General features: G+C 38.8%; 1 protein-coding gene across 2 annotated transcripts in view; it reads left to right on the top strand.

Moving 5' to 3' along the window:
• Window positions 1–17,371, top strand: part of FSIP1 (fibrous sheath interacting protein 1) — a 240,833-nt gene that overhangs the window by 50,490 nt on the left and 172,972 nt on the right. For both annotated transcript variants that reach the window (XM_055537343.1, XM_055537342.1), the window contains exons 6-9: window positions 3,036–3,134; window positions 5,286–5,410; window positions 6,859–6,969; window positions 15,077–15,235. In XM_055537343.1, the coding sequence (XP_055393318.1) occupies window positions 3,036–3,134; window positions 5,286–5,410; window positions 6,859–6,969; window positions 15,077–15,235 (494 nt within the window). The remainder of the gene's footprint in view (window positions 1–3,035; window positions 3,135–5,285; window positions 5,411–6,858; window positions 6,970–15,076; window positions 15,236–17,371) is intronic.

Genomic DNA, 17,371 nt, shown 5'->3' with positions numbered 1-17,371 from the left:
AAAAATTGTGCTCAGCCCTTGATCTCTGAAGGAAGATTTCTTTTTTCCCTTTAGCTAAATGTTTGTAGTGAGGACATTTGAAAAACTACCTATTAACTTTTAATTTTGATATAATTTCAGATCGAAAGTCTCAAAAGTATGAAGAATTTGCAAATACCCTTTACTCAGATTTTCCATGTATTCGCATCTTACCGTATCTTCTGCCGTCTTCTCTACAGATGGACACACACACAAATCAGGAAATTAGTATTGATACAATACTATGATCCAATCAACAGGCTTTATTCATGGTTCACCAGTTGTCCCACTTAAATCCTTCTACCGAAAGAAAATTCAAGCCCTTTCATTGCATTTAATTGTCATGTCTCTTTAGTCATTCTTTGTATTTTATGACATTGGCATTTTTGAAGGCTATAGGTCTGTTATTTTGTAGATAGTTGCTCAGTTTGGGTTTGTTTATGTTTCCACATATTGGGTTCAGGTTATGTATTTTTGGCAGAAACCCCATAGAAGTGGTACTGTATTCTCAATGAATCATAACAGGAAGTGTGTGATGTCGATTGTTCCATCGCTGGTGATGTTAACTTTGATCATTTGGTTAAGGTGGTGTCTGCTAGATTTCTCCACTGTAAAGTTACTGTTTTTCTTTTTGCACTGGCTAAATTATCTTGTGGGAGGATACTTTGGGGCTGTTATCCTGTTATTCATTAATTTCTACCTGTATCAGTTATTATTATGGTGTTTATCAAATCATTATTTTCTAATTCCATCATTTTTTCTACATGAATTAGATTTTTTGGTTTGCTTTTTACTATAAGGAAGAGCTTTCTAATGAAGGACTTTTGTAATTTAGAAAATGCTTTTTTCCTCTTAAGAAGTTGAGTTTCTACAGTTGAATATCTTCCTTTTACAACTGTTGTCTTTTAAACTCAAGGCTAAGCTATGAGACCTTTGTGTTAGGGCTGTACCCTGCTGCTGCTGCTGCTGCTAAGTCGCTTCAGTCATGTCCGACTCTGTGTGACCCCATAGATGGCAGCCCACCAGGCCCTGCCGTCCCTGGGATTCTCCAGGCAAGAACACTGGAGTGGGTTGCCATTTCCTCCTCCAATGCATGAAAGTGAGAAGTGAAAGTGAAGTCTCTCAGTTGTGTCCGACTCTTAGCGACCCCATGGACTGCAGCCTACCAGGCCCCTCCGTCCATGGAATTTTCCAGGCAAGAGTACTGGAGTGGGTTGCCATTGCCTTCTCCAAGGGCTGTACCCTAGCTGTACCCATTCTGTCTGAGGCAATGATATCCTGAGACTATGCATGAAGAGCCATAGGGTCACATGAATGATTTCAGCTAAGAAAAACTCCTTGGTTTAAAACCTTCAGTATCACCTTGCTATAATAGTTTTTTGATTTGTAGGTTTTCATATTTTTATGTCTCTATAGGTACTTTAGTATAAAATTGAGTGAAACTGCTATTAAAGAGGAATTATGTGATCAAAAATATATTACCACTTTGGATATATGATGCAACTTAAACCAATCACAGAATGTTGTCAAATTGCTGACTTGCTGTATGCTTCAATGAATATTTAAGAACCCTAATACAATGGTTGCAAAAAAATTAAAGTTTGAAAAGAACTTCAAAACTTTTTGCCTGCTAAGTAGCTTACCTGTCTTCTTGTAAGGCTTATTCCACTAATTTGCTAGATTAACCCATCAAACAATGGACAAGGATTATGGTTGTACTGTCAATCCTGGTGATGCGATGCTACATTATTATGAATTCCAAATTAGGGAATTTGAATTGATGAATTTGTTTTTACTATCAGAAGTTGTATGTTTTGAATTTGTTGGTATTTGTGTCATGGTGAATGTATCTTGCCCATATCATCTCCAAGCAGGTGCTTGAATCAGGTTTGTTTCAGAGGTAGGTGGTGAATCCTCTAATATCTTCAAGACATGTCATGTTTTCTTAAGCAAAAACATTTCTGTGCCACAGCCTGGCAGATTCTTTCATGTTAAGGCAAAGTGATATTTATTTATGTTAGCTGTTTCTTGTAAATATACATTGTCTAAATTAGCTTAATGGAACATAAGACAAATTAAATGAAACAAAAAGAGTTAAACAGTTTCTTAAATTTTTATGTGTAGTATCCCAAGAGAATCAAAAAAAGGCAAGCTAACTGCCAAGTGTGTCTCCAGTTTTCTCTCAAACACATTCTGTGATTTTAATGACAGATCATATATCTGAAACCTCACCTTGTGGATCTAAAATAAGGACTAGAAACACAAAGTTATTCAATGTGCATATTCTCTGTTTTAAGAATGTTAGAATTTGGGCATATTATATCCAGGTAATTAATGTGATATTTTAGTACACCCTGGTGCATACTTCTTGCACAGAAGTTCTAAGGAAACTGTTGACTGGCTTTGATTTCTCGGTTTCAGTGGCTCGTGTGTACAAAGATGATTTTCATTTCTATCTGAAAGTGACATTGTCTTAAGAAACGTGTAGAGGAAATTGAGGAATATTGCAGAGAACATTATTAGATCTTATCTGTTTTTTAAAAACAACTGTCCACATAAACGATTCCTTATTTATTTTGTATGTATTGAACAAATGATTTTTTTAAAAATTCATTTGTTTTTAATTGAAAGGTAATTGCTTTACAATATTAAGTTGGTCTCTGCCATATAATAGCATGAACCAGCCATAGGTTCCCTTCCTCTTGAACCTCCCTCTGACCTCCCACCCCATCCCACCCTTCTAGGTTGTTACAGAGCCCCAGTTTGAGTTCCCTGAGTCATACAGCAAATTCCCACTGGCTATCTATCTTACATATGGCAGTGTATATATTTCCATGTTACTCTCTCCATTTGTCCCACCTTCTTCTCCCCCTAATGCTGCCCCATGTCCATAAGTCTGTTCTCTATATCTGCATCTCCACTGCTGCCCTACAAATAGATTCATCAGTACCATCTTACTAGATTCCATATATATATGTTAACATAGGATATTGAACAAATGATTTTTAAATCACTAGATCCTTCTTGTAACAAGCATGAAGATACCTTTTTCTCGGTGTTTCATACTCAAGTTCCACCAGAAAACTATGAAAATCATATACAGAATGTCAAACAAGGTATGTGATTTTATATATTGTCACAAGAAGATACTAGCTATATATACAAATATTCACAGATGAAATGATTTGATGTGATTTAATTCAGTGGTGAGGGGAAGTAGGTGAGGTTCTAGATGAAACAGGATTAGTCACGAGTTAATCATTATTGAAGTTAGTTGTTGAGGTTCATTATAATAGTCGTCTTTAGAACATTTGAAATTTTGTATAATAAACAGTTAAATCTGGCTGCTAGTGATGAAAAAAGTGATGGCTGCTAGTTTAAGTGAAAAAGAAAATTTATGAAAAGAATCCTCCTGGTCGATAGCTTCTTTGATTCCTAAGATCATATCCTTTCGCTAGTCATTGAGAGGGTTATTCAATTCCATAATCCTAGAGAAGAGACCAACTGATCCATCTTGGGTTTGGTGCCCACCCTTGGTCCAATCAATTCATCCAACCTAGCAAAAGCTGGGGTCACTACTGGGACATGGCAACTTCTACCCTGGATCACTCCCAGGATGGAGAGGAGAAGAGGACATTTCTAGGCAGATAGTTTCTACGAGACTATCTAAGATTTTTTCCTACAATGTATTAAAAGTGTATTTTAAAGAAACTATTATAAATGTAGACAAAGATGCATTTAATTTGATTTATTTTAATGTGTTGTTTAAGAGAATATGAAACTTCAGCTGAATGAATAAACTTCAGATTTCAGTTAAAAAGACTATAGACAACTTGGATTATGGGAAAGAGTTATATATTTTATATCTAAGAAGGCCACTCACCAAAAAACAACTCATACTTTAACTATTGGTGTTTGTAAGTCGCTCAGTCATGTCCAACTCTATACGACCCCATGGACTGCCTCCAGGCTCCTCTGTCACTGGGGTTTTCCAGGCAAGAATACTGGAATGGGTTGCCATTTCCTTCTCCAAGGGATCTTCCTGACCCAGGGATCGAACCCAGGTCTCCCACATTGCAGGCAGATTCTTTACCATCTGAGACACTGGATTGATTAAAGAATGAAATCTCAGTTATAAAGCATAGATTTTTGTTGTTGTTGTTTAGAAATGTGTAACTTAAATTTGAGTAAAACTTTGTTGTTGTTTTTTTTTTACTCGAATTTATTTTAGTCTGAAAAGAAATTAAATCCAGAGATCTCACACTTTTTCTTGGTCTTTCCAACTAGTGTAATTAAGATTTATTCTTTACTTATTAAATTTGTACTGAATCTTTGCTAATGAGCCACAAAACACCAATTGACTAGCTCCCTTAATCCTTTTTATTGAGGTTACCTATCTTATAAAACAAACATAACTTTTAAGTAAGTCAGTCTGCACTGAGGTACTGGCTAGTGTTTTTTTTTTTTTTTCTCTAGAACTTTAATATGGCAGTTTATCCTGTTTTGTAAGGTGGACTCTATTTGTCATTTAGGAAGACTCTTTTTATGCATATTTTTAGAGCTTTAATGAAGGATTCGCATGGTCTTTTAAAAAATGCTTTAAAAGTGACTACAGTGAAAACAAGATATTTTATAAAGGGGATAAGAGGCCACAAGTATTTTTCTTGCTCTTGTCTTGAGCACTCAGGGTCTGAACAATTGACGCTGATGCAAAGCTCTTCAAAGGTTGAGAAAAACTGACAAACTGAGATGGGCTTTAGGGGTTTGTGCAGATAGGACGTGGGACATCCAGAACACTTATGCCCCGACCTGACTTAAAAAACAGGTTTGAACAAGAAGTTTATTTTTCTGAGAAGATAACAGCGAATCAGTGAGTAGTAGGTAATGATTCTAGTCTTTAGAGTAAGTTTTATGTCATATAAATACTAAAATAAAATATATATTAAAATTCTCATGACATCAGTGATTTCTCCTTCATGTATATCACTTGAAGTTCTTTTCATATCTCCCATGATTCCAAAGGAATCAACAGCAAGAAGTTTGACACATGATAATAACAAAAGTTTTATGAGAACTTCATTGTAAATTATGGTAGCACATTTATCTTTTTAAGAATAAATGTTTGTGTGTCTTAAGTTTCTGATCTGAAATTTAGGACCTTTTCTATGTGTGTTTATTTCTTATATGTTTCAATATATGCTTAAGGTAAATTCTGGCATAATGGACAATTATAATTCTGAAAAAAATTTGAACTTTTTTATTATTAGATTCTACCTATGATGTGGAAAGAAATGAGTCAATGATTAAAGCAGAAAATAAACCTTTCTCAAATACAGAAAAGATTGAGCTCAGGGGTAAACACAGCCAGGATTTTATTAAGCGAAACATTGAGGTATGTACCTAGAAATTTAGAAGCCAGAATATGGAACTAAATGAGTTGCAAAAATGGAGATAGCTATGTTCATTGTCTTAAAACAATTTTTTTTTTGACCATGATACATGTATATGTAATTGAAGCAATTTATATAACTGTAAGAGAAGTTTTATGAACCAATGCTTAATTTCACTATTTTCACTCCATCCTAGCCTATTCTATTTCATCCTACCCTCTTAAAAATTGCTAGCTGCAACTTAATACATTTGTTTCATTGCCCAGAAATGAATCTGGTTCCTGCAATTTGAAAAACATTTATTTAAATAGCAGTTTTATATACTGTTTCCCAGATTTTAAATTGCATATTAGTAAAATTGGTTTTCTTTAAAGTAATGGGACTGATTTTATGGTTGGCGCATTTAGAAATTTGAGTGGAAAATGCTCTTGGCAGAGGTGGAGAGGTCAACTGGTTGTCTGCCTACTGGCCCTGCCTCTCCTCTCCCAGCTCCTGGAGCAGCCTGTTGTTTGTCTCTTGCTTTGATTAGCTCACTGATATAGAGGCTTAACTTGGTTTTAAAGGCTGTGCAGTCTGACTTGGTTTGTCCTCAAGGCAGACTTAGACTAACCAAGGGCACAAGGACTCCTGTATTCGACCAGAATGCGAAATAATTTATAGCAAGAAATAAAAGTATGGTGAACAGAAGGTTCATGGCAAGCCACTCAGGCAGTTAAGTCACTAGAAAGCTACATTGATAAGTGTGACGTTTTAAGAGGAGAGAGTTAAGTAATTCTTCATAGTTCAAGCCTGATGTTTTCCACAATTAGCACGTCTTTTCCAGGCAGACCGGATTCATGGGTCAGCCTGCCACTGCCAGGACTGGCCTCTGGGACTCTTGACTTTTATGTGCTCCATGTTCCTATGATCTGAAAGAAACCTTTTCCAGCTTGCTCTTTTTGCACTGGCTCATTGTTTGTTGACTTAATGTATAATTTTCCAAGAGCAGTAGGGTTTTCTCCACATCCAAGTTCTTGCTGACACAGATAGCAGTTCCACCATAGATTTTCCTCTTTCCTTTTATCAGTAGTAACTGAATCCTATTTAAACTCCTGATGTGATAGTCTTGAAACTTAAAAGCAGTTTCATTTAGTGGATATATATCATATAGAAAGTGGTAAGATTCCTCCCAAATGTCTCAGCAAGTATGTTGCATTTGATACATTTAATATAAAGAGAGGTTTGCAAACTGCATAAAATGTTTGTCGAGATGGTTGAATATCTTTGCTTGGATGACGGAGCTGTTCCAAAATTTAGAATAAAATAAAATTACCCAGCAAATGAAAATGCCTAATATAACAAATTTTGCCTTAGTGAATCTGTATTGTAGAAGCCTCAGATTCCATTTTAATTTTTCCTGAACTATGAGTTGCTTTGAGTATTTAATATTTTCTTTTGATACATTCTGTAGTTGGCCAAGAATTCAGGAAAACCCGTGGTTATGATTGACAGAGAAAAGGAAAAGCTGGTTGAACTTTTGAAGGACTTAGACGATAGTGATTCAGGGCTGTCCAGTTCTGAGGTAAGTAAACTCTGATATTCTACAGGCTCCACATGTCTTAATTTTTATTTTTAAAATCATGTTGTTGATCAAATAGCAAAAATTGCAGTAATTTTTCAAATTATGAGGCAATATTTTTAACTTAAAAAAGTCCTGTTTTACAAATTTACTTTTATCGAAATTTTCCAATTTATTCTTGTTGATTCATTATTGACTCTGTCATTATAAGAGTGACCTACACGTTGGCTTTCACAATAATACCCTCTGCCTGTGATGTGACGGGCTTGCTCATTGATGACATAGAGATATGTTTCTCTGGATCCTTTTATTTTGGACATTTCTTATTATCCCTAAACCAATTCCACATAATTTCAGTGTAATCTTTAGTAATCCTTAAGACCACCATCCAGCTCCTGTCCAGGTAACGTTGGGTATTCAGTTCCCTGAAGAGTCTGGGGCAAGCACAGGCTGAGTCTGAGGAGTGAATCCGTGGTGTGAATGTGAGTCTTTATAGGGCCTGGGCAGGTCACGTGAGTAACGCAGGCTCAGCATTTGCACTTGTTTGCATACTAAACTTCTAGCCCTATTCTTACTTCCACAAAGAAATACATTGTCCTGTGTTCCTTGAAACTCTTAGCGCTGTCATCTAATTTTTATCCCCCTGTGTTTAATAGAGATAATATGGTGACTGCTGCTGACACCCTGGAGCAGCCTTTTACCTAGCACATCTGCGCATCCGTCCCCTGCCGTGACTCCTTCTCTGGAGAATTGTCCTGGGCTAAATGGGAGCTGGCCAGTCCAGGAGAGGACGGCACCCGCCCCCCCACCCCACCCGGCCCCTTTGTTTCCTCACCTTGAAGTAGGATGAGCTGTGTGCTGCAGTTTGTCCTCCAGAGCTTCCTCAGGGGTCAGTCGGTCTTCAGCTGAGACAACACCCTTGTCTGGCTTTGTTCCCTTGTTCCTAGCCTGCTTTCCTCACACCTCTAATCCTGAAAGCACTCTTCCGCTGAGTCACTTAAACAGGAATCTCTGCCTCAGGTTCTGGGTCTAGGGAACCCAGCCTAAGACATGTAGGTTCAGAGGGCAGTTTTAGCTCTGGCTAAAAAGCAGTGCATGTGCAGCAATACCTGGGCCAGTATGCCAGTCAGTGGCTGCTGCTGCTGCCTAGAAATCCCCGCCCAGGGCTGCCTGGATCCTCCAATTTGTCAAGAGAAGCTAGAAATTCAGATTAAAAGAAACCAATTCTCTATCATTCCCACTCCAAGAAAGGCTGGTGTATATTCCTCCAGGTTATGTATTTACAACTGCAACTGTGTTCTGGCGAAATGGAAAATGGATCTGCAGACACTGGAGGTGGTTTAGGAGACACTGTGTTCTGGTGAAATGGAAGATGGATCTGCAGACACTGGAGGTGGTTTAGGAGAGTGGTTGAGCGCTGGCTTTGGCAGACTGGCCAGAAAGCAGGATCCGTCACTTCCCAGTTCTGTTGCCTTAGAAAGTTAGGTCTTCTCAGCTCAGTTTCTCCTGGACGGAAATCTAAAATGTCTCACTGGACTAGGATCAGAGTGTGGGTAGTGGACTGCTTTCCTTTCTAGAGGTTCTTCAATAATTAATTAATTTCTAAAATCTTACGTCTTAACAGGGCAGGATCTTTGGTATGCTTTGATTTCCCTCTTCTCCCATTTGTTCTCCTCTAGAGTGCATTGAAATCACTTGGAATTTTAGTTCCAGGATATTATAAGTTTTCCTTTTCAGGATGTTATAAGTTTTCCTTTTAAAAATGGTATGCTTCTTATATTTCAGGAATCTTTCTCAACAGTAGCCAAATTTTAAAACCACCTTATTACCTGTGTATTTAAACTCAACTAATTGTTTATTGGGGCTTCTCTGATGGCTCAGTGGTAAAGAATTGGCTGCAGTGGAGGAGACGCAGGAGTTGTGAGTTCTATCCCTGGGTCAGGAAGATCCCCTGGAGGAGGAAATGGCAACCCATTGCAATATTCTTGCCTGGAAAATGGACAGAGGAGCCTAGTGGGCTACAGTCCATGGGGTAAAAATCATTTTTCCTGAGTTATTTTTCTGGAATTAAAAGAATTCCCCTAAATATGATGGTGTGTAGATAATTTTTGAGTGTTTGCATATTCAAAAATTAATTCTTCTCCTACTTGAAAAGTGAAAGTGAAGTCGCTCAGTCGTGTCCAACTCTTTGCCACCCCGTGGACTGTAGCCCACCAGGCTCCTCCGTCCATGGGATTCTTCAGGCAAGAATACTGGAGTGGGTTGCCATTTCCTTCTCCAGGGGATCTTCCCAACCCAGGGATCAAACCCGGGTCTCCCACATTGCTGGCAGATGCTTTAACTGCTGAGCTACCAGAGAAGCCCATATCTCTCACTTGAATGATGGCTTCAAATGGTAGCTTTAAATGGTGTTAACTAAATTCTAGATGTAAAATCCTTTTTGGAAGCTTGTAGGATTTTTATCTTTATTTTTGAGTTCACCAATTTTATCAGAACTTATTTGTGTGCATCTTTAAAAATATTTTTGTTCTTGCATGGCACCTTCTATGTAGGCACTTTTTACATGAAGGTTCAATTTTTTCATCTGTTCAGAAAATTATCTTCTGTTATTTCTTCTCTTATGTCATCTCTTTTTCTTTCCTTTTGGGCTTCCTATAAAGTGGGATATCAGGTGGGAATGGGATTAACTGCAAGTCACAGAAAACTTCAAAAACCATGACTTAAATAAGAAACTTACTTTTTTTTTTTTTCTGTAACAAGAAATCCAAGTGTAAGTAGCTAGTGTCTTTTGATCTTCTTGACTCATGGTCTTAATGTGTTTTTGTTTTTCAGCGTGCAAGATGACTGCTATATCTGTACATAATGTGTAAATTTTCCAGGCAGAAAGAAAGGGGGAAAGGAAAGGGTAAAAGAGATACCTCTGAAGCTTTGCCTTTTTGTTTGGGAAGCTGTGGTCTCCCCATGACTTCCACCTGCACCTCACCGGCCAAGCTAAGACTGCACGTAGTCATTCATCTCATACAGCTGTGCAGTCAAGACCGGGGATTCAAGGATTTCACTTCTTGTTTTTTTAGCAGAGGAAGGCGAAGGAGGAGGAGATTGGAAAAGGGGACCAGGTCAGTCTATGTACCAAGCCCATACATGGGTATAGAATCTCCTCCAGGATCTCTCCTCCAGGCCTTCAAGTATTTTTCTCATAATCTTTATCCTTTTTGTCATTTTGCTCATCTACATTCATTTTACAGTTTTCTGAGTTGAGTTTCAAACATCTCTATTTTGCTTACTTTGCTTGCCCAGCCCTCTTTTGAGATTGTTGCTATTTTTACAGTTATTATTTTTTAAACTAATATTTGCTGAAAGTTCTTTCTGCAAGTCCTCCGAGGAGAAGGTGTCCTTTTTTATTATCTGATGTGGGAGATATTTTATATGGAGATTCTATGATGCCAGATAGGTGGTGACACATGATGGAATAGAGATCAGAGGAGGAAGACGTGAATGTGGCAGGAAGGGACTGCCACTTTGAGGAAGGGACTGATCTATCTATTGTTTCCTGAAACGGTACCAGGCTTCTTGCCATGCTTCGGATTTGCTGTATTCTTTTAAGTGTCTGTATGTCCTTTTGGAGTGCTCTGCCACTTCACCTCTGACAAATCCAACGTAAAGAGGATGATTAACATGGTAATTATGTTTGAATTCCTCAGAACTCATGCCTGCCGGTTGTACCTTATAGTGGCATGTTTCATTGCATGGATGTAATGTTCTCTTCAATTTGTCTAGGATACTTTGAATTTGTTAAAGATTTTTCCCTATGTTGGGAACTCACAACTACTAATGACTTTCCCCAAAGCTGGAAGCCTCTGCTGTCACCCTTCCCAGCAAAGTGGGTTTTGCATCAGATCTTAAATTTCTCACATCTAAATCAATATTAGACGGGTGAATCTGATTGTAGACCCTCATTACTGGCCTGAATCCTAGCTGTAAAGCAGGTGGTGAAGAGCATTTTCTGGATTCTGTCTTAGGGAGGTGAGACTCCTACACATTGCAAGTGTAGTCTGCCTACTACATGTTACATACTTGTATGCAGTTCAAGAAGCAACAGTTAGAACCGGATGTGGAACAATGGACTGGTTCCAAATTGGGAAAGGAGTACGTCAAGGCTGTATATTGTCACCCTGCTTATTTAACTTATTTGCAGAGTACATCATTTGAAATGGTGGCTGGATGAAGCGCAAGCTGGAATCAAAATAGCCAGGAGAAATATCAATAACCACAGATACCCAGATGATACCACCCTTAAAGCAGAAAGCAAAGAGGAACTAAAGAGTCTCTTGATGAAGGTGAAAGAGGCGAGTGAAAAAGCTGGCTTAAAACTCAATATTCAAAAAATGAAGATCATGGCATCCAGTCCCATCACTTCATGGCAAATAGATGGGGAAACAATGGAAACAGTGACAAACTTTATTTTCTTGGGCTCTAAAATCACTGTGGATAGTGACTGCAGCCATCAAATTAAAAGATGCTTGCTCCTTGGAAGAAAAGCTATGACCAACCTAGACAGCGAATCAGAAAAGCAGAGACATTACTTTGCTGACAAAGGTCCGTATAGTCAAAGTTATGGTTTCTCCAGTAGTCATGTACAATGTGAGTGCTGGACGATAAAAAAGGCTGAGCGCTGAAGAATTGATGCTTTTGAACTGTGATGCTGGAGAAGACTCTTGAGAGTCCCTTGGACAGCACAGAGATCAAACCAGTCAATCTTGAAGGAAATCAACACTGAATATTCATTCGAAGAACTGATGCTGAAGCTGAAGGTGCAATACTTTGGCCAGCTAATGAGAGGAACCGACTCATTAGAAAAGACCCTGATGCTGGGAAAGATTGAAGGCAGGAGGAGAAGGGGATAACAGAGAATGAGATGGTTGGAGGGCATCACCAACTCAATGGACATAGCTTTGATCCACTTCAAAGAGATGGTGAAGGACAGGGAAGCCTGGTGTGGTGCAGTCCATGGGGTTGCAAAGAGTCAGACATGACTGAGCGACTGAACAACAACACATAATTTCCTTCTGTAACAGTATAAAACATGAAACATTTCAATTTCTGCTGCACTTAGTTGAACAATTTCTTTTACCTCCAGTGTCATTTAAAAAGAATTCTATTCAAGCAAGAATTTAAAATTTATTAACCAATATTTAATCATTGATTCCATAATTTTTTTTTGTCAGATTCTTATTTCTCTTTTAGGTCATACAGTATTTATATCACTTTTACTTAGGAAAAAAGATCAGAATTTATTTGTGACTAGTTAGATTTTCTTTATAATTATGTGTAATTTTCATATGCCACCTTGCAAGTATATTTTAAATGTTTATTGCTATAGTATATCTTATATGGATATAGTATAATCTCAATTTCTCCCTATTTTCAGACTTTATGCAATTATCCTTTATTATAAGTAACAAGGCAAAAAAATTCAGTGTTCTGGGTTGCACGAAATGGAGGCAAATTTTGGTTAAAAAAGGGAGAAAATGAATTTTGGGGGAGACTTGGGTAGTTCAAAGGCACAGTGGAAAGTTTGAAGGACCAAGTTTGTAAACCAGGCAGAAATCAAGAAAATGGCCAGAAAAAAATATCCAGAAAATGGCCCTAGAAACTCCTCAGAAGCAGGCTGGTTCAGGGTTGCGCTGCAGCCGCCAGACGCCAGACACCCATGCTAGCGAGCGCGGCCGCCGCCCTCCCTGCTCCAACACCGGCTCCTCGCTGCTGTTGCTGCCACCGTTCATCTCGTCCCACCTTCCTGGCGTCTTTGAATCTCTCTCTCCTTCAAGGGTCAAAGTCCAGGCAGGGTGTTTACTTCCAATTGACTGAATCTAGTTCATTTGCTTGTCTTCTTGATGCCAGTGGGTAGGGAGAAGGAGTGTCTGGTGGGGACCTGTTCCCTAGAGAGGCTTATGCAGTATTAATGTCACTGAAGCAGGAAGGGAGATAGGATGCTGGGGCCAGGGAGAGACACATGTTAAGTCTTTCTGCATACGTTTTTGCATGTACTTTTTCTGGTTACCACTTAGGGATTGATCCCTGGTTTTAGAGTCATGAAACCAAAGGACATGAAATTCTAATGCTTCCTTGCCCTCCATCTGCCCCTTTATTGTTAGTGTTCTTCATGGGTCTTCTGTCTTCATGCTTCTCTTTGTGACCTCACCCATTCCCATGCTCTGAGGGTTTGAACCACTATAGAATTATGGGTGAGTCCAAAATACTTATTTCCAAGTCTCTATCTTGAACTTCAGACAAACATATTTAACTACCTGACATAATCTGTGGATATCCTAGGGATATCTGTGAATATTGAAAGGCCCCAAACAGAATTCATTATCATTTGCCTCCTCAAACCTACTGTGTGTCTGGGTTTTTCTTATTTTGATCCATATGACCACTATCCCTCTAGTTGATAAAAATCAGAAATTTGGTTTTTATGCTTGATTCATACTCCTCCCTCATTCTTCCATCTAATTATCTCCAGATTCTGTACATTCTGCTTCCTAAGTATCTCTGGAATTGGTTCTGTGTTCTGCATTCCTAGGAAACATTCCAAGTTCAGACATTCATCACTTTTCTTTAGATTGTGGCTTTTGCTTCTTAACTGGATTTTCTGCCTCCCATCTCACCCTCACCAGCTCCAGTTTTAAAGTGCACAGCTATTGTGTTGTTTCTCTAATATGTTACTAACATTGATTATTTCCTTTAGGAAGCCTTTCCAAACACTTTTTCTCCTTGCTCTTTCCTGTTCAGAGAGGCTAGTTGACCCTCCCTGATCCCCATGGAGCCCTGGATTTACCAATACTTTTCACACCTTGTTAAAATCTTTGCTGTCAAGGGACTGAGAACTCCTAAAGGCAGGAATGTGTGAGATTCATATTGAATCACTAGTGCCCAGTATAAGGCCTCCCCACAGTAGGGGATTAAAAAAACTTTTTAATCTATTTTTTAATTGAAGGGTAATTGCTTTACAGAATTTTGTTATTTTCTGCCAAACATCAACATGAATCAGCCACAGGTATACATATGTCCAGTAGGGGATTTTTGAATGAAATATTATGAATGGCTTTTAACCTGTGAAGAAACTAAAATTGAGATTGACACACATACATTGTTGATACTATGTATAAAATAGATAACTAATGAGAACATACCATATAGAGCAAAGAACTCTCCTTAATGCTCGGTTGTGACCTGAATGGGAAGGAAATCCAAAAGAGGGGATATAGGTATACATATACATATATTCCAGAGAAGGCAATGGCACCCTACTCCAGTACTTTTGCCGGGAAAATTCCATGGACAGAAGAGCCAGGTAGGCTGCAGTCCATGGGGTCGCTAGAGTCGGACACGACTGAGCGACTTCAGTTTCACTTTTCCCTTTCATGCATTGGAGAAGGAAATGGCAACCCACTCCAGTGTTCTTGCCTGGAGAATCCCAGGGACGGGGGAGCCTGGTGGGCTGCCATCTATGGGGTCGCACAAAGTCAGACACGACTGAAGCGACTTAGCAGCAGCAGCATACATATATTCATTTTGCTGTACAGTAGAAACCAATACAACGTTGTAAAGCAACTATACTCTGATAAAAATTAATTTACAAAACTAAAAATAAAAAAGAGAAACTAATGTTGGTTGAATGGCCAGTTGTGATCTTGAAACTCAAATGACCGAGTTTATAGACTCAATTACTTTTCAGGGACAAATTTTGAAAATAACATGTCCACTATAGTGTAAACATGATTTCTTCCTATTCAACAAACCACTTTTCCAGAGTGGAGAAATATGGATGTTATGAGACTCAGACTTTGAGGCTAAGAGATTTATTCCATAGTGGGAAAACCCTGCAAAATATAAGAATATACTTTACCCGGAGTTGGTGGATGATGAAACCTTAAACTATTTAATTCTTTTCTTGTACTATCCCAAGTTAATTCTATTTTTTTAATTAAAAAATTTTATTTGTTTTTGTGAGGAGCATTGATGTGGGGATCCATATGACCCACATCATAGGTATATTTTGGGAAAAATGTAGTGTGAGAATGACCTGGTGACCCTTGTTTCCTTTTAGGGAGGTCAGTGTGGCTGGCTGGTCCCAGGAGAAGGATACACGCTTGCAGTCACCCAGCATCAGCAGCTTGCTGAAATTGATACAAAACTCCAAGAACTTTCTGCCACCTACCCAACAATTTTCAGCTCTTCCCCAAGACCAGAACATCAGAATGATAAGGTATATTTGATTCAAGAACCTATAGATTTCAGGTTTATATGTACCTATGCTAGTTCACATCATTTGACAATCTTCTTGTTAACTAAAGAGATTTCTTCCCAATTGCTTTTCCCTCGACTATAATTGTAGTGATAGTGATTTCCACAGCAGTATGTATTTTCCCTTGCTGGCTTTCTGTTCATTGTTCTTTCAGTTGATAATTTGCTAGGATGGAGTTACTGAGGAAATATTTATTTTAATATCTTTATGACTTAAGCTAATTCTTGATCATGAACAGAGGAGAGGAGAGGGAAGAGAATCAACACAGCACTCATTCCTTTGAGAGCTTTATTTCTGCCTGTTCCTTGGTTCTGCTGCTGCTGCTGCTAAGTTGCTTCAGTCGTGTCCGACCCTGTGCGACCCCATAGACGGCAGCCCACCAGGCTCCCCCGTCCCTGGGACTCTCCAGGCAAGAATACTGGAGTGGGTTGCCATTTCCTTCTCCAATGCATGAAAGTGAAAAGTGAAAGTGAAGTCGCTCAGTCATGTCCGACCCTCAGCGACCCCATGGACTGCAGCCTTCCAGGCTCCTCCATCCATGGGATTTTCCAGGCAAGAGTACTGGAGTGGGGTGCCATTGCCTTCTCCGTCCTTGGTTCTAGGAGTTAGCAATGATAGTCACCTGTCCCTTACTCTGCCACATTCTTCTAGCTCCTTTAATTTAACAAGCAATGAAGCTCACCATATGGGTTTCCCTGTGGCTCAGTGGTAAAGAATCTGCCTGCAGTACAGGAGACTTGTAGGAGATGTGGGTTCAATCCTTGGGTCAGGAAGATCCCCTGGAGAAGGAAATGGCAACCCACTCCAGTATTCTTGCCTGGATAATCCCATGGACAGAAGAGCCTGGTGGGCTACAGTCCATGGGGTCTCAAAGACTCAGACTCAGTTGAGTGACTAAACAACGAAGCTCGCCATGCTGATGACCTCTATCCTGTGAGGGTTCTTCACTTGATAGTTCCCCCAGATATTCTTTGATGTAGCTCGTGGAAGGTGAAGAAAAGCAGAAGGATGACAGCATCTTTGGAAAACTAAATTCTTTTCCTGCCCTAGGTGTCAGTATTTTGTGGGATCTAGTTTGCAGTTGGGTGGTAATTTTGCCTGAAGAGAAAATGGCTGGTCATTTGTTAGTCTACTAATCCTCCATCAATTTTGTAAACATAACGCCAAGTCATTTTCTGTACAATATTAGATGCATGTGATTTTACTTGTTTTAAAAAAATTTAAATAATATCAGTAGTCTATAGGTAATAATTCTTCTGTATAGTGAATCTTTTCTTCAAGCTGTCAGTTGAAGATTAGGGATCTGGATTTGGGTCAGTTTTCCCTTAACTACCTTAAGGGAAAGGAGCAGTGTTAATATGTTCCCAAGAAAGTTTGGTTGTGAGGGAACCTTTATGGAGTCATCACAGCTTCCTTAGATTACATTCCTAAGGACCAGGCACAGCTGCCTCTGAGCCCTTTACACAGCTCAGTGGCGGTAGTGGGAACCACTGTTTTCTGGATTGGGGGCAGAGTTCTAAGCGAGAACTATAGGATCTCTGTCCTCACCCCAGTATACCCCAGGACTTTGATACATCGGCACTTTTGCTGCTAGGTTATTTATGTTTACTGGGTACCCATTCCCAAAAGGAGGAAGCCAGGACAGGGGAATAAAATTGTTCAGGGATATTCTTTGTTCTTTCTCTGTTATAGCTGATTTTTGTTGTTGTTATTGTTGTTAGATTTCAAAGGCTGCTGAGATCTCAGAGCTGGATAATGGTCCAAAATACAGAAAATGTCTTTTTCACAAACATCAAATGTTATTCTTGAAAGAGAAACTTAGAATTTAGAAATTTGTTAGATGACAGTGATCAGATGCTGTCATTGTCATCTAAATCACATTTCAAAGTTAGCATTTATGATTTAAACAAAATATTTAAAAAATAATAAAAGGGAAAACTAGTACATTACTTAGTTGTAACATACTGATATTATATATTTTTATGTGAAACAAATTATATTTAGAGAAAAGGTAAAACTGCATTTTGGGACTCCTACTGGATGCAGAAACAGAAATGTGACATCCTAGTTATTGAAAGGAGGTAATTAATGCTCCTT

Source organism: Bubalus kerabau, chromosome 10 (genome assembly GCF_029407905.1).
Source record: "Bubalus kerabau isolate K-KA32 ecotype Philippines breed swamp buffalo chromosome 10, PCC_UOA_SB_1v2, whole genome shotgun sequence".
Lineage (NCBI taxonomy): Eukaryota > Metazoa > Chordata > Mammalia > Artiodactyla > Bovidae > Bubalus > Bubalus kerabau.
The sequence above is the reverse complement of the archived record's forward strand: the minus strand, read 5'-3'. Positions and strand labels throughout refer to the sequence as shown.